Here is a 23,597-nt window from a genome sequence, read left to right on the forward strand (position 1 = left end):
TCATGTTGACATGGCAAAATTAAGGATTTTTTAGATGTGAGTACAGCTTCTTCTTTTGACATAGAGATGTTATCCTTTCTCACTACTTATTATACGATCCATAACGTATGACACAATATATACACGTTAGGCCAATCTAGGTGAATGCCTTCCTCATGACTCTCTGATATATAATAGTAGGTGAGGAATGAGAAACTAAACACAAATATTTTTAAGGCAGACTTGAAAGGTAACAGATTCAAAGAAGATTTGTAAATGAAACTAAAGGAGGTGCTTCCTTCCTTCTGGTCTCCCTCCCCACCCTCCACACACACTCTTCTCAGCCTTATGCTGTCTGTCTTGCTGATACTGTTCCCAGTATGTCTATGTCACAGATTAGAAGTGACAGAAGTAGTGTATTCTGGCAGGGACAGATGTAGCTGGAGGTACTTTTTTCCTGTTTTTCACTGAAGGGTGGGCTTTCAGATGGAAATCTCAACCTGAGGATCATGACCTATAGGTTGAAAGAACCTTCTTAATTCAAGGTCTGCTCTTTCTGACCACACAAGCACATATCTACATATCTACCTCTAGGAGCCAGTCCACCACAACATATTTGGATTTTAACACAGACAGAGTGGTTGCTGGCTTTTGCTGCGTTTGCTTGTGCTTGGTGGTTGATTCTGTAGACCTTCTATTTAACTTTCAAGGAGCTATGCAAAGCAACCGTATGATGTTTTCTGAGATGGATGTGATTTGGTTCAGTGCTGCCTATCAGATCACATTTTTGTATCTTGACTACAACAGGAGGTTTACTGAGCAAGTCTGTAACTCATGTTGTGCTTCCAGCAAAGGGAGATGTAGGAGGCTTTGGGTGCAGTGGCTTCTTCATTCCTTGCTTTCTGTGCTTATATGACATTAGACAGAGAAACTATAATTTTATGATAAGGAGACCAGTTTTAAAGATGTAGCTTGACTCCATTAAAAGTGTTTTAACTAAGCCTATTTTATTCCATGCTGAAATCGCATTTAGAGAGGACTTGGGACCATAAATTTGCATCTGATCCTATGAGTACTGATTATATGATTCACCCAAGTTACTTCATTTCTGGAAACCCTACCATCTTTCCTTTAAAGGAGGAAGACAGACTGTTTTCTGTCTTTTAATGCCATGACTCTGTGTTTTATAGACTCATTAATAATCCTAAAACTAATTCCCATCTATGTGCAGTTAAAAAATGCACCTAAATCAAAGTCATGCTTCAGAGCAGGACTGCTGATGAGCTCTGAGGGAAGTAGCATCCAGCCAAGAATGTTGAATATAATTCCTTATATATTCCCTGTGCTGGCCTGAGACAAGAATCTCTGTACAGGACTAATTCATTTTCAAAACCAGCATTAACCAAAGAGAAAGATTCCTCTTTTCTTTTAAAAGTAATATTTCGAGGGATCTGATCTGTGTTAGACAGAACAGGGCACTGGCTGAAGTAAATTGATAAAGGAAATGCGCTTGCTACACAAGGCAGGGAGAAAGTCCAAGACCTAAGCATCAGATTACAAAAGGCAACAACTTGTCACACGTCACTCACCAGGACAGTCCCTTTCATAATACAATGATAATATATTATACTTGGTGTTTTCCTATGGGTTTACTTTGGGTTTCAAAAATAGAAGCAGCAAAACAGCCTTCATACATTATAAGAAACTGAATGTAAATAAGTAAAGGCCTTAAATAAGTAAATCCTGTTTTTTTTCCCTCTAACAAGACACTTGACAGAGTTAATGTGTTTTCTTTTGGTTTCTGACTGTCTTGACAACCAATGGAGAAGAATTAGCTGTGGTGATTCTTCTGCTCTTACTGACCAGTGCCAACACCTTCCGCAGCACAGAGACTGGGATTTTTTGTTAAGGATGGAATAAATCAGCAGAAATGGCACATCAATGTCACATCACAAGCTGGGGAGAAAGAGTATGCAATGCCAGAATACGGAATGTATTTGTCAAAAATAGCAGGAACACACCAATAAAAGTTTGTATTATATTACTCCAGCCCCAGGTCCCAGTCCTTAGTATAGGGTTTGGCTCTGTAATAGAAAAGCTAGGAAGACTCAGTGGTGCATGGAGCCCTCAGTAAATCCCTGAGGAGTTCATGTGTCAACATAATATAGTCTAATTTTAACTTTCTACTTAAAATGCCTTTTAAGGTGATCCAATGAACTGAGGCAGCTCTTTCCTCTGATGAGCACCCTAGTTCACCTCCAGTCCAGTAGGCTCCAGGTACAGGCTATAACTGCAGGCCTTCCAAACTGTCCCTGCAGCTGTCCTCTCAGGAGAGGACAAATCCTGTTTGCTCTTTCTGCTCCCTGCAAATGAGTATCTGACAAGAACATTCTTCAAGTACAACAACAGAAGCCACTTTCTTCAGCTGCCTCTTCCTTACACCCTCCACACACACACCCCCTTATAGGTTTTTGTGCAGGGAAGGTGTGCTCAAGGCAGCAAGAAATAATAGCACACCAAGTGACAGTATTGTTAAGCTGAATCATGCCCTTAAACATTCAGCCTACACATTAATCACTGAGTGACATCCATGATTCACTTCAAAATTGGATTTGACTAGTGCACTTAATTTACCTACTGCACCAAACAGCTGTTCAGCTTCTGCTGAATTTGAAAGCAAGTGTAATTAGTGCATGTTCACTGCTGCTTCCTCATTACATTGCCAGCCCATATCATTGGAACAGTTAATTACTGCAGAGACAATGGCTTGACTTACCTGATATAGTACATGATTATTAATCATTGATTCATTTTTTCTTCTTCAGTGGTAATTTTATTAACATCACTGACAGTACTTAACAGTGAATCCTCCTGATCTTTTGTGTTATTATGTCTTCTCAAATGTTGCTCAAATTCTCCAGGTAGACTGCTTCTCTAGATTTTAATGAGACATGAAGTATAACATCAGTTGACAGTGCATGTAACCAAAGAAATAACTTAATTATGCATTTCACAGCAAAATGTGCTATTCAGTCAGTGCCCATCTCAGCTGTCTTTGTACTTTGGGACTTCCTCCTTGCTCACAGACCAAAGGCCTCATGATGGAATTGCCTTCTTTCAGTGATGGCTTAAAAATAATGCCGGGAAAAGGAAATACTGTTCTCAGTAGACCTGCAACACTCCTATACAGGGTTTTTTTGTTGGCTTTGAGTGTGATTTTTTTAGCTCCCCCATGCCTCAGTACTCCATCACTAAAATGGCAGTAGCTCGATTCCCATCCCTGCCTACCAGATGTCATGGGCTCCTCTCAGATACAGCCTCTTTCCTCCAAAGGAAGCTCTGTCTGGACAAAATGTGAGGACTCTACATTTATCAGTGACCGCCAGGCTGGTGAAGGACAAATTGCACAATACATCTCTGCCAGTCCTGGATATTTTTGCAGCAGATCAGCTGTGCTGTGCTGGCACAGTAATGCACCATAATTCTCAAAAATGACAGATTTAGAAACTGATTGCACATGTTTGATACTATTGCCAAGAATCTGCAAAATAGCCATAAGCTGTCCTGCTGCATCCTTCTCCCATCACATTGCAGATATACCTGCTTACTTTGGCAAAGGAAGGTTACCTAAGTTGTTACCTAAGACAGGTTTTAGCAGTTTGCACAATGCTGCACAGTCATCATCTTCTTCACATGTGAAAACTTACTGCTTCTCGAAGAAAAAATGTAAAGAACCAAGAAAATGTATAAAAAAGAAGTTTAAAAGTCTACAGATAGGGAAACTATGGAAAACTCTAAACAAAGCTGCTTGAATAAAAAGGAATTTCTGAAGCAGTGTGATGTTTAGGGAGAATGTGAAAGAATTGAAGCAGTCTGGGAGGCAAATAGTCCTGTCATAGTGCTGGCACTTAGAGCTCAGTAAAGTAGAACTAAATGGAATGTTCTGCCGTCTGAAAGAGACTCCATATTGTTCAAAGGCTTTTCATGATCTGAGAAATCAATACCTGACATTTATTTGGTTTGCTTATTCTTTCTTGTCATGGGTATGCTTCTCTCTTTTTAGCTGACTCTTCTGCATGAATTTCTTATCATTATTTCACAGCAATCCCCAATAAAAAGGCTTCATGAGTAACTAAGCAGTTCACAAACAATAAACTGGAAAGCAATATGTGACCTGTACATCAAACCATGTGGGAGCTCAGAGCTGCATAAACCAGCAGATACTGCTTTTACATACTATACTGTTCAGTCTCATTTTCAGTAGGCTTTAAAGCTGTTTCAGTATTAGCTATTTTTATTTTTTTTTTTCTCAAACTGGCTTTTGGGTACTTCACTTCATTCCATAAGGAAAAAGTGATTGAGTGACACAAATCACTGCACCGAATGTAGTAATTTGGCAGTCACTGATGTCAGGGGCACAGATCAAGTTAAACTTAAGGCAAATTTACCTTTCCTAGAGGTGCAGCCTCTGCAACCTGCTCAAGCCACTGAAGAGCTTGAACTTCACGTCAAAGCAATCTACTCTGCCTGCAGATAAATAAACTGGAGATTAAGCAATTTCAAAATAGGTAATTGCCTGAAATGAGCAATTTCTAGCAGCTAGTAGAGCCAATGTTATCACCCACATAAATATTGACTCATTTATTAAGAGTAATTAATGAGGAAAGAAACTGAAATAAAGGAAAAAAAAAGTGAAAAGCAACCTTCTTAAAGGCCTCAAAGGCTTTGCTTTGCTATGTCTGGGTTTATCAGTGGTCTAAACTGGATTTTGCAATGCACATTTTCTCCGCTGGTCTTTAGAATTCCAGCAAAGTATTTCATACTTATTTCAACTCATGAATTATACACTACCACATGACAGGAGCAATTCATTCATATCTCTGCTTCACCAGGAGGCAGGGAAACAAAATACCTTTAACTCCAGCTTGAGACTTTGTTTGTCCAGCACACAATCTCTCAAAATGGTACCTCAGAGATTTACCCTGCAAAATGATAAGGGCACATTTACAAAAGGTACAGGAGCAGAATAGCTGCACTGAGGAGGAAGGACAAGCACACAGTAACGTGGACCACCTTTTGCTTCTGGGGTGGGAAATGACTCAGTCTTGAAGGAATTTCAGGGTGCCTGTTCAAGCTATGTCTGCCTCCTCCTCCTCCCTCCAATCCCTTGTCATCAACATCTTCCAGCTCTGGATTTTCTTCCAGACTTCAATCCACTCCAAGGCACTATTAATCTCCTCATTAATATTGCCTGTGCTTTAAAGCAATAGTCCTCAGACCTTCATGGAAGACAGAGAAATGCTATAAGCCTTATTTTAGAAATGAGAAGTAGCAACTGAAATACAAAAGGCAGTAATCCACTTCAGAACTGGGATTCATTTCTCAGGATGCAGAAGCATGGAACACATTTCCCAGGATGAACTGAATCAAGCCTTAACCACAGAGATGCCTTTCATCTTGAAACGAATCTTTCATCTTTTTGGACTCCTGCTGTAACTTGAGTGCAAACGATGTAAGGTAATCTTTAGAGTTTTACGGATGTGACTCCAAGGATGTGGTTCAAAGGTCTCTCCACTTGCAATATAGATTATATAGTGTCCCCACAAAAGTTTTGTTTTCTTTACTCATGTAAAGACCAGTTACAGAATGCTTGTTCATTAAGATTTTGCAACAGGCCACCTTCTCTTCCAAGTCTGTATTACTTCCACTTCAAAAGACGTCAGCTTGTCATACTGGTTACTCATTCTTCTGCCTGGTGATGCTTATAATATGGGATTCAACATTTCATTTTGTCTCTATCATGTCTGCCATGAGGAACAGTGAGATATTTGGGGCTAAAGGTAGTGGTTTCCTGGATGTCATGAATATCTGATCTTCTTGAAGTCATTTACTAAGTACCTAGAGCTTTTTCAATAGCCATGTGGATAAGATAGGAGGATAGCAATGGATAAGAGTCCAGGGACAAACAAATACAGAATAAACTGAGATAGATACATTATAATGAATAAATGAAACTGACATGAAATCTTAAGGAGCATAGGTAGCAGTGAAAAAATCTATGACCTGAATTTTATAAAGTCACTGACAGATTTAGAAGTTTTGAAATTACACATGATATAATTACAGCATAATTCAAGTGAAATACATCAATTTTTTTCTTTTTTTTTTTTTTTTTTCCCCTGGACAGACCTATGTCAGGACACAATACACAGTACAATACATACAACTTGTTAGGAGGAAAAGAACCGTTGTAAAAAAGGTGCAGATGAGGCAGTAGGGAGAAGATTTATCCTGTTTGAATATCAACATTCAACATCTTGTCAAATATTTTCTTCAATGAAGAATCAGACTGATTTCACAAATATGAGCTATGCCTGCACTAGCAGATGAAATGGTGCCAAGGCACAGTATTACAGACGTCTACACTGCTTATTCTTTAGTGTTTTCCTAGCATGATTTTGGACTTTAGCATTAACCTCCTTACAGCTAAGGCATAGGCATCATTCAGCATTTTACAAGATGCTTTCTAATAGGCAATTTACCTATATCCACTTGGTTTCAGGGGAAAAAAAAGATTGATTTACACATGAAAATGTGAGTCAGCTGTGATGCTGAGCCTCAGTGCAGTCTCTAACCTCTTCCACATAGTAACATCCGTATCTATATCTACATATATATAATTTATCTGTGGCAATGAAGTCTTCTCAGTGTTATTATCCAGCAAATTATCCTTAAACTCTCTTGGCAGTGGTCAGTCCAGAAAAGGTTTCTCTCTCATTGTCTCTTACAGCAGTGAAGCTTAAAGATGTAACTCACTAAGAACTAAAGCAGGAGCAAGAAGTAGAAGAAGAAGCAGTACAGTATGAAGCCAGACTTCTTGATACACACTACCCACAAGCAGAGACAGGCAGGGAGCAAAAACACAATCTGAGCAGAGATGAAGGTAAATCCTCAACAGCCTCTGACAGAAAGGCTGGTGAGATGCTGTGAGACCATACTACCAGGTGGCAGTTCTGTGGCAGAATGAGCAGTATTAGAACAGAACAAGGCTGTAGAGAAAGACTGCTTTTACATCCCCCGAAAAGGAAGAAGAATGAGATACTTATACCACAAAATTGAGATCACTGGCATCTTCATGTAGCGTTGGAGGCATAAAAATTATCTCTCTACAGACAGTCATTCATGATGCACTTCATACCACCTTGCAGAGATGGTTCTGAAAGAAGCACTAATCCTGCCTATGTGTCTCTAAACAGGAAGAACAGGAAAAGTACATGAGCAATGACAGTCACCATTGCAGAGGAAACATCCAGGAACATGGAAAAGGAAGTCAGAGAGACAAATCAGCAAAAATTAAGCTGGTTAAAAAAATCAGCCATACTACCATAGCTATAACTGCACTTTGGATCAACAACAGGTCCAGTTCTAGCCCATGCGCTGTGACAGCTGCAGCTCACTCCCACAGATACTGCGACATCACAGCATGAGGGTGAAGTATGGCCAAGTGCTGGCAATATGCAGCCAAGCAGTTTTGAAGCCATCAGGTGGCTACATGAGCTGTTAACACAGACATTTAAAATAAAGAAACAAAACAAAACAACCAAAGTTGCTGTCACTTGAAATATACAGTAGCTGATGCAAAGGTGGTGCCATTGCCAGAGAACACTGCTAAAGCAGGACACCAGTTTAGTTGAAATATGATGTCTGACTGTCCCCACCATGAAAGGAAAAGATAGTCCCTCTGAGCCCTCTCTAGCAGCCTAACAGATACAAACTGTAAGGAGATTGACTCCTCCAGCACATGCTGTAGTCAACTGGAGACTCTCACAAGATCTAGTAAGAAACCTGAAGTGCAGGCATCCCTCAGGCCTGGTGGAGCTGCAGAGAAAGGAACTGGGGAAATCAGAAAGCCAAGACACCTTCACACTCACAGAAACCAGAGCTGGCAGCTGTATCTTTTCATTCTTGCAGCCTTTAGTACTTTTATGGTGGTAAAAAGCCCTTGAGAATGTCTTGGATGTTTAGGAAACCTCCCATCAGGAACCAGAGCCCTTCAAAGGAGTCACTATGTGGTAATCCTGAAGATATACTGCTTGATTTGTCTGGTACTAAAGAAATCTCTGGTTGCAATGTTGAAAATGGGCTCTGGCATTCTGAATCACCCAGTCCTTGACAATCTGCACTATGCCTTTTGCCAGGTACCGCTAAAGCAAAAAAAAAAGCTGCAGACATCAGCCTGCCCTCAAAGCTATTCCAGTGATAACAGATAAAGACAGAACAGGACTTTCAGACATGAAGCCAGCAGCTGGCAACGGTTATTGTCTAAGGTGACAGCAGAAGATAGCATAGGATGTCTTTATCAAGCTTAACAGAGCCAGAAGCAGAGTACTAGTCTGAATCCAAAGAAGCTGGAGCCCAGGAAGGCAGAGATCTTCACTATCAGAAATGTCTGGGGTCCTGGGAACTTCCAAACAGGCCTCAAGAAGTGGAAAGACCAAGTTCTTGAAATATATGCAAGAAATTATAAGAATAGCCAAGTATAACATTTGCCTGAAGATCCACTAATAGTAATAAATAACGTTAAATGAGGGATTGAAGAATAGGTGATGAACCAGCCTTGTAGCACTGCTACCATTTTGAGCAGCAGGGGTTACAGAAGGTTCTTAGACCTCAGGATGAAACAGAAGAGTAACAAGCAAAGCCAACAGCTCTTGCCTTCTGTTGCCACAGCAAAATGATAAGTTTATACTGAAACAGAGATACTAACTCTATGGAGTGACATCATCTGTTCCTTTTGAAACACAAAGATAGATGTCCCAGCTGTTAGCAGTGCAACTACAGTGCACAGCACTGAGATGCCAAGAGTTGGATAGATGGAGAAAAGAACTTACGAGTTTCAATCCTTTGAACGAGTACATAATTGATATTTCACAGCCAAAAAGACCATGAACTTTGACAACTCGGTATCATTACAGACAGGCTGGATGGGGCTTTGAGCAACCTGGTCTAGTGGAGAGCGTCTTTGCCCATGGCAGGAGGTTTGAACTAGATGATATTTAAGATCCCTTCCAACCCCAACCATTCTATGATTCTGTGATAAATAGAGACACTCACTGATCCACTAATTTAAGATAGCTGTCCAAGAAAGTTACATTTTATGGTTGATACACCACATATATTTCTGAGTACTGAGTTCAGCAACAGAGGAAGATCTCTGCTGCACCCCAGCATTCAGCATGCTGCTCCACATACCACTTCTCAATAGAGCTCTTGACACAGGCATGGCTGCCAGGCAGTAACACCCTACTCCAGGGCTGGTCATGGTGTGAAAACTGAATGCCACAGATGCCTAACACACCTGAAAGGATGAATGGAGCTTACATTTGCAGTTTCTGGCTGGCAGTCACTATCTTGAGGACCCTCACTTGAAAAACAAGGTGGCAGGCAACCTGAAAGTACATTTGGCGAGATAGGGCATGCTTGACAGTGGATTCTGGGCTTCTGCAGAGTGAAAAAACACTTCAACCATTTCATGAAGTATTTGGTATAAGAACATCAGAAGTAAAACCTAGGCAAAGCATAGGTGGCCAAATCCGAGTACTCTAGTCCACCAACAGAGGAGTTTTTAAAGGTATCAAACTACTTTTATTTAATCTATGAAAGGTAAAAAAAATATAAAGCTACAGCATGCTGTGGATAAAGATCATGTCAAAAGAAATGATATTTTAATAACAAAAATTATACACTGTATAATCCTTTTTTTGTCAGAAAACTCTGTAAATGAATACAATAACAATTGCTACATAGGAAATAATGCAGCAACTTGTGCAGTATTTGGAGATAGTAATATAGGCTGTTGAACAGAAGGGCACTACAAGAGTTAATTAAAAGTACACTTAAGAACTAAGGTTTTGAAAATTTCAGTCTTAATCTCTTCCTGCCTCAATTACTAATTTATAAAATAGGGATAATCACACTTTCTCTCAGATAAATACTTGTCATGTGATTGAATTGCCAGTGTTTGAAATATGGTCACAAGAATATGTACGAACTTGAGTACATATAGGTAAACAAATACATTGCAAATATGCATAGAATCATAGAATAGTTTGAATTGGAAGGGACCTTCAAAGGTCAGCTAGTCCAACCCCCTGTAATGAGCAGGGACATCTTCAACTAGATCAGGTTGCTCAGAACCACACCCAGCCTGGCCTTGAATGTCTCCAGGGGTAGGGCATCCACCAGCTCTCTGGGCAACCTGTTCCAGTGTTTCACCACCCTCATTGTAAATACTTTCTTCCTTGCGTCCAGCCTGAATCTCCCCTCTTTTAATTTAAAACCGTTACCCCTTGTCCTATCACAGCAGGCCCTGATAAAGGGTCTCTCCCCATCTTTCTTATAGGCCCTTTTTAATTACTGAAAGTCTGCAATATGGTCTCCCTGGAGTCTTCTCTTCAGGCTGAACAACCCCAGCTCTCTCAGCCTTTTCTCATGGGAGAGATGCTCCAGCCCTCTGATCATTTTTGTGGCCCTCCTCTGTACCCTCTCCAAACAGGTCCATGTCTTTCCTGTACTGAGAACTTCCAAATTGCAGGTGGGGTCTCACCAGAGCGGAGGGGCAGAATCACCCCCTTTGACCTGCTGGCCATGCTCCTTTCAACTCAGCATGCACAACAAGTAAAAGTGTACACCTCTGTCATACGCACACACAGACCTGCAGGAGAAAAGCACAGGAAATCTCCACTGATGCTTTCACTTTGCTGTAGGCTACAAATACTGACTCACAGCCCTCAGAGCCATAGATCTCAGCCTTATTAACAAATTCGGGAAGTGATTTAGCCATTCCTATACACCTCTGTAACCACTCCCAGAGTACGGGGTACCCCCTATACGCCCACCCGTCAGCTGCCTGGCCGTGGTGCATTCTGCAGGCTAGGGAGCCCCTAGTTCTCGGGCTGGCCACACGGTGGGGCGGCTGTCCCAGGGCTCGCTCTGAGAGCAGCCGGCTCCCGGAGGTGTCCGTGCCCAGCAGATGGCTCTTTCCAACCGCGCAAGGCTTATGCAAGCCCTCTCTTTTCTCCCTGGATCCCAAGGTCAGCATTTCCAGTGCTTTTGTTCCTCCCATGAATAACGCTAGTGTGACATGCTGGCAGATCAGGAAAACGTAATAGGAGGCAGAAAGCATTGCTTTCCAGAGTGTAATAGCTTAGCTGGGATGTAACACACTTGTTTAATGAACGCTTGTCACAGCACTACACACACAAACAGTCATATTTATTGGACTAGAATCTCAATTCTGCTTGAGTAAATCTGAAATAGCTCAGCTGTAGCCAATGGAGATAGTACAGATGGGAATGACAGGGGAATTTGGCCCACTGTTAAAATATCTTCATGGAGAAACAATGTAGGAAAATTGAACTGTGACCAGGTTCCTTCACTGTGGGCTAAATTGACTCAAAATTGAACCCACTAAATTTGGTGAAGTTATACAGGTGTGAAGGAGAGAGAGCACAGAAGCCAGTCTTCTTTGAACTACTTGGTCCAAAAGGAACCATTCTGCACCTTATTAATAAATGCAAGTTTGTTTACAACAAACATAATTTATTCATACATGTACATAAATTAGAGATGGGCTTAGACCTCTAAGAGACCCACTTCAAAGCTCCTTGACTTATTGGAAAGTTCAGACTGAATCAGATTTTGTGGTTCAATCATCATCTCTTAAATAGGCTTAAGATGGAATTACAAACCTGAATAAACCAAAACATGGAGGAACACACAGTTCTATAACGTGTCCTGAAAGCAAACCCATTTTTAATCTTTCTGAATCTCAGATGTTTAGATCCCATTACAGAAATGTATGTGATAAGTCTGACTTAAAGTTACTAATATTAGAAAATCTGCATTTATTGGTGCAAAACCGTAAGAATGTGGAGATTTTTTACTTGAATCGGAAAAACATTCCAATATGCACAGATTTATTCTGACCCAGTGAACTTTAAGCCTACATGACTGAATCTTTACACAATTTCACAACAGTCCTTCTTTATACTTGCTGCCATTTCTGCTGATAGTTCAGGTCAGCAATTGGAAGGATGAGAAAAACATGAAAGATAAGGTATCCTAAAAATGTATTTCAAAAAATTTCTTAAGGTGTATGTGTTGGAGCAATGGGAAAGAATACCATTCCCTAACTGTTTCCCTCTACTCTGTTAATTTTGGTCTTCCTCTCTTACATCCAACCTAATCACAGCTGAGGTACTCCTCACCTTCTGGCTCTACTAAACCTTTCCTGCTTCTGAAAGTTGCACCGTTTTCCAGGATATACCAGCTGGCACTAAGGGTAAAATATAACAGCACTCAGTGACACTGAAGCTGAGTAGATATGTTATACATTCAACTGGCTATTGAAAACTGATTTTTGTTTCTCATATTAACCATTTAATACTTTCCTTTGATATGTAGGAGGCTTACAGATTGTAAGAGCTGTACTGTAAGTGTGAGATACTTGCACTTTACCCCTTCTGGGTTGATGTTGTCACCTGCCTCAGTGAACTTCTGGAGCTATTTTTTGTATGCCCTGCTGCATTTGTATGCCCTGGGGGTTCCTCTGTGTCACCTTCCATGGCTCCACAGCAGGTTCAGGCAAAATGTGCTTAACAGTACTGCCTGTGAAACACACTGTGCTCTGGGAACAGTGGTCCAGCATAACTCATTTAATATTCTGAAGTGATTCTTCTGTGGTTCATTCAGATATTTAACATTTTCTGATCCACGATCTTGGTTGTAATTGATGCTTAGTAAGGATATAAATGCTATCATGAGAAGAACTAAGCTGATGATGACTTAGCTTGGGTCCTTCTTCTCTCTTTGATAACAAACATAGTTCTGGCACACTTCCATCTCCAGAAAGCTGAGTAACAAAAGTTGCTGCCCTTCTCAGAAAGCCTGACAAGGAAAGGGATTTGGTGGAGCTTACAGGAATGGGGAGAGTAAAGTGAGGCTCATAGGTCGTTATTTCGGCACAAAAACAAGTGGCCTGAAGTAAAAAAAAAAAAAACAAAAAAAAAACAAACACCAAGATAAATTAAAAAAACAACCTTTTCTGCTGCATGGTTGAAACTTTGGTCCTAGTCACTTAGTAGCTGCAAAGTGCATGCCAAGGTTTCAGGCAACAGAATTGCTCGGATCATTTCCTACCCGCTTTGCAGAACTGCAATTAGCAGCACAGTGGCATTAACAAGAGAGCTTTACACGAGCTTTCAAAGTGAAAACTTGAAGAATCCCTAAAAGACCAACTACTTGTAAAATGTGAGAGGGAGGCTCTAGGCCTGGGGTTTTGGAGGTGGATGCAAGGCTTTGCCTGTAGGCAGTGACTGCCGGAGCTATGCATGCACCACCTTCTGCAATCCCCACATAGCCCTGGCTCCCCCAGGGAGGGGAAACCTCCTGTGTTCTGCACTCGACCTTTGTATTGCCTTTCTTGCACGGGGATGGATGCTGCACGTCTCCGGGTGCCCTCTCGTCCACATTTGCTGTAAACACCCAGGACACCTGTTTACTCTGACTCACCTACTCTTCACGCAGACTCTCCCTTTTTTTGACAGCAGACCTCACTCAGGTAGTATGTGCTGCTAATATCCTTTCAGGACCGTGTAATAACATGCCTTCTATCCAATTCCTAACATCCTTCAATCAGCTCAGCCAGTGGGCTAACTGCTTACGCTCCTGTGATTTATGTAAGTGCAATTAATTTAAACTGCATCACTCCAGTGTTATGTTGGTGAAAATGCCCTGAGAGGGAGTACCTCACTGGTGAATCAGACCCTTTGCTTTTAACAAACATACAAAAGAACAGATCCCGAGCCAGTGAAAATCTGCATGGCTCCATTCATTTCAACACACAAACTTAAACTAGCTCAGGGTCTGAATCACAGCTCATGTAACAGACTATTTAGATACAGACTAATGCCTCACATCCTGAAATGCAATGCTTTCCCAGAGTTGGCAGGGGACAGGGACTTCTCAGAGCAGAGCTACGAGGGTAGCGGGACCACAAATACAACCTTTTACAGAAGGATTTCTTAATCTCTGTGGAGTTGAGGAAAGCAACGGATTGTGCCTCTGCAAGCACTGCTCTCCCTTGTGGGAAGAACTACGTCTGCTCCTCCACTCCAACTGCAGAGCAGGTACCTGGGAAGTCCCTTTCCTTGCCACTTTCCTCCTGTAGCCTGGGTGTGTTCCCTGCAGTTTGGAAATCCACGTGACTCCTTTGCTGACCGGCACCAGAGTCAGATGCTGAACAGCTGAATCTTTTCAATCAGTTCTTGAAAATGGCTTTCTCTGCACTTGTTTTGGCATCCCCGAGATTAAGAAGTCACGCCGCTTGATAAAGCACTTTACACTTACGTGTCTTAACACAACCAGAGGGAGTCCTTTTTTTTCTCCTTCATGACTATTCCAACACCTGCTGCAGAAGGGCTGGGGTGGTCTCTGTAAAACAGCCCTCCTGCCTCCTCCAGACAGGACAGAGCCCTAGCAGCACGGCATACCGGTATGTGCCTAGGCAGGTGTAGTTAACACGCAAGGAGGAGGGAGAAGGGGTGCAGAGGGCAGACCAAGAGTCAATTACAGTGTAATTTGTGTTAGAAATTCTCCAGTGTTCAGCTATCCATGTTTTCCAAATGCAAATATTTTAAAATTAAAAAAAAAAAACAACAAAACTATCTGTAACTGTCTCCTCTAAATCAGTCTAGATAACCAGGAAATTCTGTAGCACATTTAAGACACTTTCATCCTAAATTAAATACATAATATAGATTATACCTTCATAGGAAGTCAAGAGGTCCTAAACGCACTAATGGGGAGGGACGTTTAAGAGACATTTAAATTACTCAGTCTATAATTTGGGGAGGGTTGCTTATCTGTGCATCTTTTAACTGCTTTGGGTAATTAGGAAAATTTCCTTGGCAGTGCTCTAAGAGGATAGGCAAAAGAGTGACATAATTACTCTCAAGGAAGGAAAGGTCAAGGTTTTGCATTCTGCAGACTTTTAAAGTAAAAAAAAAAAATAAAAAAAAAGAGCTTTTCATATGAACAGTCTGAAGCAGTATGCATATTATATAAAACCTATCACCCTGCTCTGAAATGTAATCTTTTCCAGGGCTTCTTCCTCTCCTTGAGCTCACTTGCAGTATCTTGCTGGCCCTTCTGCCTGGAAGCGCACAGGCTAGGGAGGCAGGCTGCTCGTCTCCAGCCTTTCCTAAGTGCAATTATTCAAAGGCAGTTCCCAAGCAGAGCAGGCACACAGTCAGTTCAAAGGCTTCCATTAGCTCTGCCGGCTAACTTGTTATCTTGTAATGTCCCCCCTTCTGCCCTTAATGAACAGTTTGTTCCATTGTAATTCTTATACATCTGGAAACCAGATTCGTTTTGAAAAAAAAAAGTAGAAGTTTCAGTGCCTGTGACTTAGCCAGCTCTCTTGTCAGCTGAATCAGTAAACTGACCTTTTTACAAAGTACTCTGACCAACACATTTTTCTAGACTGAAATTCTACAGAGCACACCATACACCCACTTTGCAGCAAGGACAACGCGCTCTGACCACAGCTCCTCCATTCACAGCTGTCTCCAGCGGGAGGAGCTGAAACCTGAACCAAACCCTCGGAGCGGGGATTGGATCCCTCCCGCCAGCAGCCAGAGAGCCCTCCCAGAAAAAAAACAGTCTGTTTGGAAAAGTGCTTGAGAACATCCCGAAGTGATTGGAGGAGAGGAAAACCCTTCCCCCCTGCACCTGACTAGTGGGTATTTACAGCAGTTTTCAAGGCGCCTCTGCACTGCCGCTACACACAGCCGGAGTGGATGGACTGCGCGGGGCAGGCACTGCGACAGGAACCGATGCGCTCGCAGTGATAGTGTGTGTGTGCGCGCGTGTGTGTGCTGCACACCCGGCGGGACCGCTACGCCGACCCACGAAGAGAGCCTGGGAGAAGGGGAAGCCTTGCATCCAAAATGCCGCGCTCCTTCCTGGTCAAGAAACATTTCAATTCATCCAAAAAACCCAATTACAGCGAGCTGGACACTCATACAGGTAACAAAACGAAATCTAATGCCACCGCGTTGCTTCTGAGGTTGCGCTCATTGCGTGGCAGTAATGAGGAGGGGTGGGATTGCTTTTCGGGCTTGAGGGAATGGGTTAGTTCATTCCTAGCTTTTTTTATCTTTTGCTTATAAGGAAGGAGTTTTAAGAAATATGTCAGTGCTGCCCATAATGAATCATGAAAGTTTGCTCATCCACTCGAACTCAAGTTACTTGGAGCGGATTTGGAGTTTTCCTGTACTCTGTCTGCTGGTGGTAGAATCAAAGCTTTCATACAAATCCTTCAGGAAGTTTCACTGCTTCGTTGTACCAGGCTGCATAGATTCAGAAACAGCATGCTGCCTTGAAAAGACACTCCAATTGTAATTTGTCTGTTTAAGGGCACTGTCTCTACCCATCAGCATATATGTATGAAATAGTATTTCCTTAATCCTCCTTATATTAGATGACCATACTGTTTAATTCACACACCTTTTAATCCCCAAAATGTTCATTTTGCTGCCTCTTGAAATACTTTTTGGTTCTCTTACCTTAGAATTTTCTTTTTTCTCCAGTGATTATATCCCCATACCTGTATGAAAGCTATCCAGTCCCTATCATACCACAGCCAGAGATCCTGAGCTCAGTAGCTTACAATCCCATTACTGTGTGGACTACAACCGGGCTGCTACCATCTCCGTTACCCAACGACCTCTCTCCTCTTTCTGGATACCCCTCATCTCTGGGAAGAGTCAGCCCACCTCCACCTTCTGACACCTCCTCCAAAGATCACAGTGGTTCAGAAAGTCCCATTAGCGATGAAGAAGAGAGAATCCAGTCCAAGCTTTCAGACCCCCATGCAATTGAAGCTGAAAAGTTCCAGTGCAGTTTATGCAACAAGACCTATTCAACTTTCTCTGGCTTGGCCAAACATAAGCAGCTGCACTGTGATGCCCAGTCTAGGAAATCGTTCAGCTGCAAGTACTGTGACAAGGAATATGTCAGCCTGGGAGCACTTAAGATGCACATCAGGACCCACACACTACCTTGTGTCTGCAAGATCTGTGGCAAAGCTTTCTCTAGACCCTGGCTACTTCAAGGACACATTAGAACTCACACTGGTAAGAACAACCATTACAGTTGCTGTCTCTTGTTGCTATAATGTCAGGATGCCTTTTTGCTATTTTTCTCCACAGGTGAAAAAAGCAGCACTATTTCTTTACTAACCTTGAAAAGCATCCTTAGAATTTCAAATGTGTCATTAAAAGGCTTAATTCTCTCTCTTGGGGGGTGGGTGGGAGGGAGTGTAGCATAGTCGCATAACTGTGCGTCAGGTGCTGGTATAAATCAGCATTGCTCCCTTGATAGTTTTAGGATGGTTTAGCCCATTTCCACTAGCTGAACTTTTTTTTTTTTAGGGATTTTATGTTAACTCTCAGGCTTTGGAAATTGCTAACTTTCAGAAGGCTCCAGCTGATTCTGAAATGAAGAGCAAAGCCAGAAAAGCAATGTATGAGGGGCTACTTTCTAGCTCCTTAAGTAGCTGGCACATTTTACATGCGCTATGTCAAGTCCTTCAGGATTAGAAATGCATCATCACTGAAGCTGGGGATTTTTTTCTCTCTGGAGGCAAAAACTTGATTTTGAGTATAACACTGAGTACAGTGTAATGTCTGTACAGATGTTTGCTGCTTTTCTGTCAAAGCCCTTGTCCCCAGTACCTCACACAGCTCTAAGCAGAAAAAGTTCTAGGAAAATATGTGAAACTTTTGGAGAAGCCCAGCCTACAAGCCCTGCAAGCACCTGTGAATGCAGGAGGTGTCAGCAGCTTCTCCTCTGAGATTGCATTTAGCAGCATATTCTGCAAAGACTGAGTTGCAGAGCTGAAAGCTGTTATGTGGCCCCATTAACCTTTTATTGCACATTCTTTATTATAACAAATCCTTTCTGCTTCTTCATTTGTTTCTTCTGATAACCACCGGCTTTACCTGTCCTAAATATGTATTTCTTCTTTTTTTTAAAAGCTTTATCCTGTTTTCCCTTGATGTTTCCTTTTTAGGAGAGAAGCCGTTTTCCTGTCCTCACTGCAACAGGGCTTTTGCAGACAGATCCAATCTGAGGGCTCATCTGCAGACCCACTCAGATGTGAAGAAATACCAGTGCAAAAATTGCTCCAAAACTTTCTCCAGAATGTCTCTTCTGCACAAACATGAGGAATCTGGCTGCTGTGTAGCACACTGAGTCATGCAGTCAATGTTTACCTGGACTCAATGCATTTCTCCACTCCTGTTCCAAATGATAAGTGGAAATCCAAAGGCGTTTTCTCATCTCCTTTTCAGCCAAAAAAAAAAAAATAACTCCACAACCAAATCACCACCAAACAATAAAAAAAAAATAGTGGAAGAACTTAGAATGTCAGTAGAAATGAGCTTTAAGTAGTTTCTGTTCAGTCACACATCTGCCTTCTTAAGTGTGAATTCTGAAATATGGGGAAAGACACCATGCATGACATTTCAAGTAGATCTAAAGGAAGAAGCATTATCGGCTTTCTTCATAGATGAAGCCAAATGTAGGTTGTCTTTTCTTGCTTAGAAAAGGCTACAAAGTTAACAATACATTCCTGCCAAGCCATTTCAACCAAAGAAACAGTATTTTAAGTGGAACTCTCAGTAAAAATACTACCCAAGTGAATCTTGCTAGACACCATTTGTCTCAGGTGCCTTAAAAAGTATTCCGAGTTTACCTTAGTAAATGTTTAATATTATTCATTGCTGTGTTTTTATTTTATTTTATTAGAAGCCAAGGCCTTCATTAATGATCCAAAAAGCTTTAAAACTGCGTAATTAAGAGAAAAAAAAAACACATGTAAGAGAATGTATGAAAAATTGAAAGCCACAAATTAACCGCATGTGCCTTTTTTAAAGAAGAAAAAAAGACTGTAGCTTCACACATTCCTGGTGCATGCTTGACCACCTGTAACATGGAATAGTTCCTCTAAACTTTAATCTTTCTTAAAAAACGGGAATAAGTGCAAGAGAGGGGTTCATGGGAGTTTGACAATTATTTTTTTTAAATGCACAAAGGAAATGCAATATTTTCAGCATTACCCCTCCAAGTGCCTTTTTTTATTGATGATTTTGTAAAGTATGTGGACATAATGTAAATATTTTTATTTTTATATGATTGAATGTGTCATGAATGAAAGCGAATTGTTGCCTATAGCAGCATCTATAGATAACTTGAAGAAAGTGTGAAGTGAAATTTATGTTGTTTTCTAGCCACTTTTTTACAATAAACATTTTTAAGTAAGATTTCTGTTGTTTGTTCTAATTAAAGAAAACAGCTGTGTCTGGTTTATCAAGGCTTTGAAACACAGAAAAATGCAAATGTCTCTACACAACCAAGTGAAGCCAAAAGTGGATTTCAGATGCCAATCCTTAGATTGCACGTGCTGGACATTAGAAAGGCATATACCCATTGCATTTTAAACCATTTAAAACCATACAGGGCATTTCTCTAGAGTCACTGCTTTAAACCACCTGTGCTTTTTTGCTACTTACAATGGTATGACAATATTGTGAAGTATATTTTTTCAAAAACATTTAAAAGAAGCTCCTTGAATTTTAACAGTTGAAAGGATGCTGCTAGGGCAGTCTTTTATAATACTTTTCCCGAGACTCTCACATTAGGAAATCTGGACTTGATCCAAAGTTCATTAAAGTCAGCAGAGCCGTATAGGTGTTCAGTAACGTTTGCATGATGTTCTTTTAAAGTAGTAGTCAAGTCACAGTACTATATACTTTATATGGCCATTTCAGGAAGATGAAAGATATTTTTATTAAGGTATCGTACATATCAGAACTGCCAAGTGAATGTATTATGTCTTTGTATCAGCTAATATATCACAGGAAAGAATTATTCAGTAATAAAAAGTAGAAATATTTTTCTTCAGATGATTTGACTAAGGACTCCAAGATCTGAACTATATAAAAGCATTACAACATCAACGAATCATGTCTCATCATTACTGACTAGTTCAAAACAACACTGTTTTTAACATGTAACAAAGTAGGAAGCTAGAAAACAGATAAGCACTGGTTGCCATCCAGTCTAAATACTACATTAATGCCTACATTGGGGTACCAGCAGGAACAAGTAATAGTGAAAACAATTTATCAGGAATGTTACTGATGGATAAATAAAAGGTGCACTTTTCTTGAAAAAGAGTACATTTCAGCAAACTAATGCAACAGACCATTTGACTCCTCCAGCTGAGTCCTGCGGAGGAGTGCTGCAACAGGGCTGCACTGGAGTAATGCAAGCAATAGGCACATGATGGAAGTTTTGTACCTGTTCTCCACAGGAAGCATGATACTGAAAGAAGATCAGTTCAAATGAAGCTTCTCATATTCTCCATGCATCTTCTGACAAAATCTCATGGTTATAACAACAATTCCCCAGATCCTGCTAGATTTTTTTCCTCTTCAGGAAATAGCTAGAGAGTTAAAGAAAGATAAGGTTAGTGGGAATTTGTGAGGTAACATTTTGAAATGAACATATGAAGGCATCAAATAACCTTAAAAAGTTTCATGTGGTTACTCTATTGATTTGCACTTCCATGTCATTCTCTTTGAAGTTCTTAGGCTCCAGTGGCTCTTTGTGCAGCTTTCTCTTCCCAGAGCAAAATTTACTGGAGTATGAGGAAAGCTCTGACAGTCAACAGCTATTTGTACTGTCAAAGTTCTAGGTTTGCTCTCCTGTGTCATGTCACAAAGGCTTTTCCATTGCTTTAATTCACACTTTAAATTCTCAACGCCCATAGTAAATGAAATAGCATAAGATCTTGACTTGTTGAATGAGTGGAAATGCTACTGTTGTCCTTAAGGGAAATCAGATGAAAACTTCATCAAAATACAGTATGCTAAACCAAACACAAGTGGAACTGGTCTGATTTGAAGATGACAATTAAGATATGCTACTTTGCATGCCTGTAACACCTGTACTCATAAAACACAAAGATGGGAAAGGCTAGAAGCTCTTCTGGCTCATCTCTTTAATTGAAACAGTGCTCTATCACAGAGCCTTAGCTCTCTGTCCAGTTGCAGCATAAACTTCCCAGGGAGCTGAATTTCTCTGCTTTTTCTGTGAGACTGCTTTTTATTTGCTATCAGGACATTTCTCAAAAACATCCGCTTCTATACCTGGACAAGCTATTTATCAGTGTTAACTTGAATTCTGCTATGGGTTGCTGGTTGATGGCTCTTGATTTTCTTGAAATGTGATGGAAAACTCCCTCTGGGGCTAATCTACCCATTGACTCTCTTTGGCCATTGCTACATTTCTCACAAGACCCCTCTCATTCTATATTCAAATTCTCAACTTTTAAAATCTTCTTTAGGAAGATCTTCACACTATGAATATTTTACTTTGTTTTTTTTTTAATCTGAAATCAGACACATTTACTTTTCTGATATTTAATTTTTGATACCAGTGCTAAATGTAAATCTTTTAAGTGAAAAGTTAAGCTATCAAAAGACCAGTCCCTCCTCTAAAGGCACCTGAATGACAGCAGCCTATTACAACATGATTCATAGTTTTTTTAACTCTCCACTAACAAGTTGTTTAAAATCAGCAGATCTGGGGGAGGGACTTTTACCGAGAGGTTACTTCAAATCTCTAAGTACATACTTGTTTGGTTATATGATTGCTTACTATAGGGAATGAGGGCTAGATCATTCCTTTAAGATGTTCTGGCAATTTACTTTCCCTTCTCAACTGTACTTTCAGTGTGCAAAGAAGGGCTGTACCACCTTGGTCCATGTGTCATTACAAGTCAAATTATCAGTTTCTCAAGGCTGAAGGCAACAATTGATTCACTTTGTTTTTTCTCTTCCCTTGCTTCCTTCTGAGCGTATTTTTCACCACAGAGGATGCAGAATGGAGTAAGATATGCATGAAATGAAGACGGAACAAAGCACACATTTGTGCTTAAAGCACTACAATTATCCTAACATCTGATGTGGAGTTCAGAAAAGCCACTTATGTACTCACCAAAGGGTTAAAATAAGTGCCTCTCAGATTTAGGCACCATAAAAGTGTCTTCGGTATTTTACTCTTTTATTTGGATAACAATAATAGTTCCTGTTATCATTAAGCAAGCTCAGGGCTTATTAGTCTAAGCTCCATCAAATCAAATGAAAAAAGAAGCATCATAAAGATCCCGTAATCTCCTGTAATCAATTAAAAAAAAGGAAAGACAGTGGGAAACCTGGTTGTCCTGGTTTTGACTGAGATAGAGTTAATTCTCTTCTTAGTAGCTGGTACAGTGCTGTGTTGTGGATTTACTACAAGGACAATGTTGATAATAAACTAATGTGTTGTTGCTAAGTAGTGCTTACCTTAAATTGAGGACTTTTCAGTCTCTCATGCTCTGCCAGTGAGCAGGTGCATAGGAAGGTGGGAGGGAGCAGAGACTTGACACCTGACCTGAAGTAGCCAAAGGGATATTCCATACCTTGAAATATCATGGTCCAGTAATCTCATGTCCACCTTGTACTGGTGCCCCCAGAACTAGACCTGGCACTGCAGAGGGGCTTTGCCACTGCTGAGTAGAAGTGAAAATACCACTCAGTTTCTTATGGGATGCATTAAGGTTCTGGAAACTGTATGAGCCTTAACAGTACAGACAAAAATGTTGCTTGCGTGCTCTGTCCCTTCTTCCTCCAAAATTTAGTTAATTCCAAATCTATACAAAGTCATCAGGAACTGTGAAGGGTGTGTAGTATGGGACTTTCCTGGGAGAAAAAGAGTTGCCCTGTCTTGTTGCAGAGTGCAGAATTAGGGTGTCCCAGGTGAAAGGTGACACAGGTTTCTTAAAAGGGTGCACATCTTGCTGCAGAGGGGTATCCTTTTTGAGATACCACATAAAACATGGCTTAGCAAATTCTTTGAGGCCATGGTCCAGCCTAATTGCATACTTGCATTGCTGTCTATTCTGAGGGACACACAGCTAAACCAGGCTAGAGATAAAAAATTAAATTCACAGTGGTGGTGGTTTTATCTCTTTGGCAGTTTGGTCCCTTTGTTCATCTTTGCGTACTATTTCAATACTTCAGGAAGGCCATCGAAACAGATAACTTCTTTGTGTTTTTCCTTCTGGTTCACTCACAATTTTGTGTAGAAAAAAACATAAGCATGTGCTCCTTCACGGTCCTCCTTCTGTTGTTTTCCTCACATCTCTGTAAGAAAGAAGTTATGCAACACCTGCTTTCTGTTACATGTCTCTCCTCCCTTTTGCCTGGGAATAATTAATATACCCATCTCTTGTCTTTTTCCTCTCTGATTTATATGCACCACCAGAAGTTTGTCCAGTGCATACATGAAGTAGCTGTGAGGTGGACAAAGATCACTTTGGCTGCTCTTGCCAAGAGGGAATAAATGACCTTTTATATCTGTCCTTTATGCAAACGTATTTTTACATCATTTTGTCAAAACAAGACATAGAAAACAGCAATCACATGAATGCCAGCTCAAGTTCACAT

The 23,597-nt window shown here is 40.8% G+C and overlaps 1 protein-coding gene across 1 annotated transcript; it reads left to right on the forward strand.

The window, feature by feature from the left end:
- The first annotated feature begins 15,727 nt into the window (after positions 1–15,727).
- Positions 15,728–19,367, forward strand: SNAI2 (snail family transcriptional repressor 2). Its single transcript, XM_061448515.1, has 3 exons — positions 15,728–16,068; positions 16,632–17,177; positions 18,116–19,367. The coding sequence occupies exons 1-3, from the start codon at positions 15,990–15,992 to the stop codon at positions 18,295–18,297; spliced, it is 807 nt and encodes a 268-aa protein (XP_061304499.1). The 5' UTR covers positions 15,728–15,989; the 3' UTR covers positions 18,298–19,367.
- Positions 19,368–23,597: the final 4,230 nt, after the last annotated feature.

Source organism: Pezoporus flaviventris, unplaced genomic scaffold (assembly GCF_033815535.1).
Source record: "Pezoporus flaviventris isolate CSIRO_AGI_PZ_B2104156 unplaced genomic scaffold, CSIRO_AGI_Pfla_v1 ptg000007l, whole genome shotgun sequence".
Lineage (NCBI taxonomy): Eukaryota > Metazoa > Chordata > Aves > Psittaciformes > Psittacidae > Pezoporus > Pezoporus flaviventris.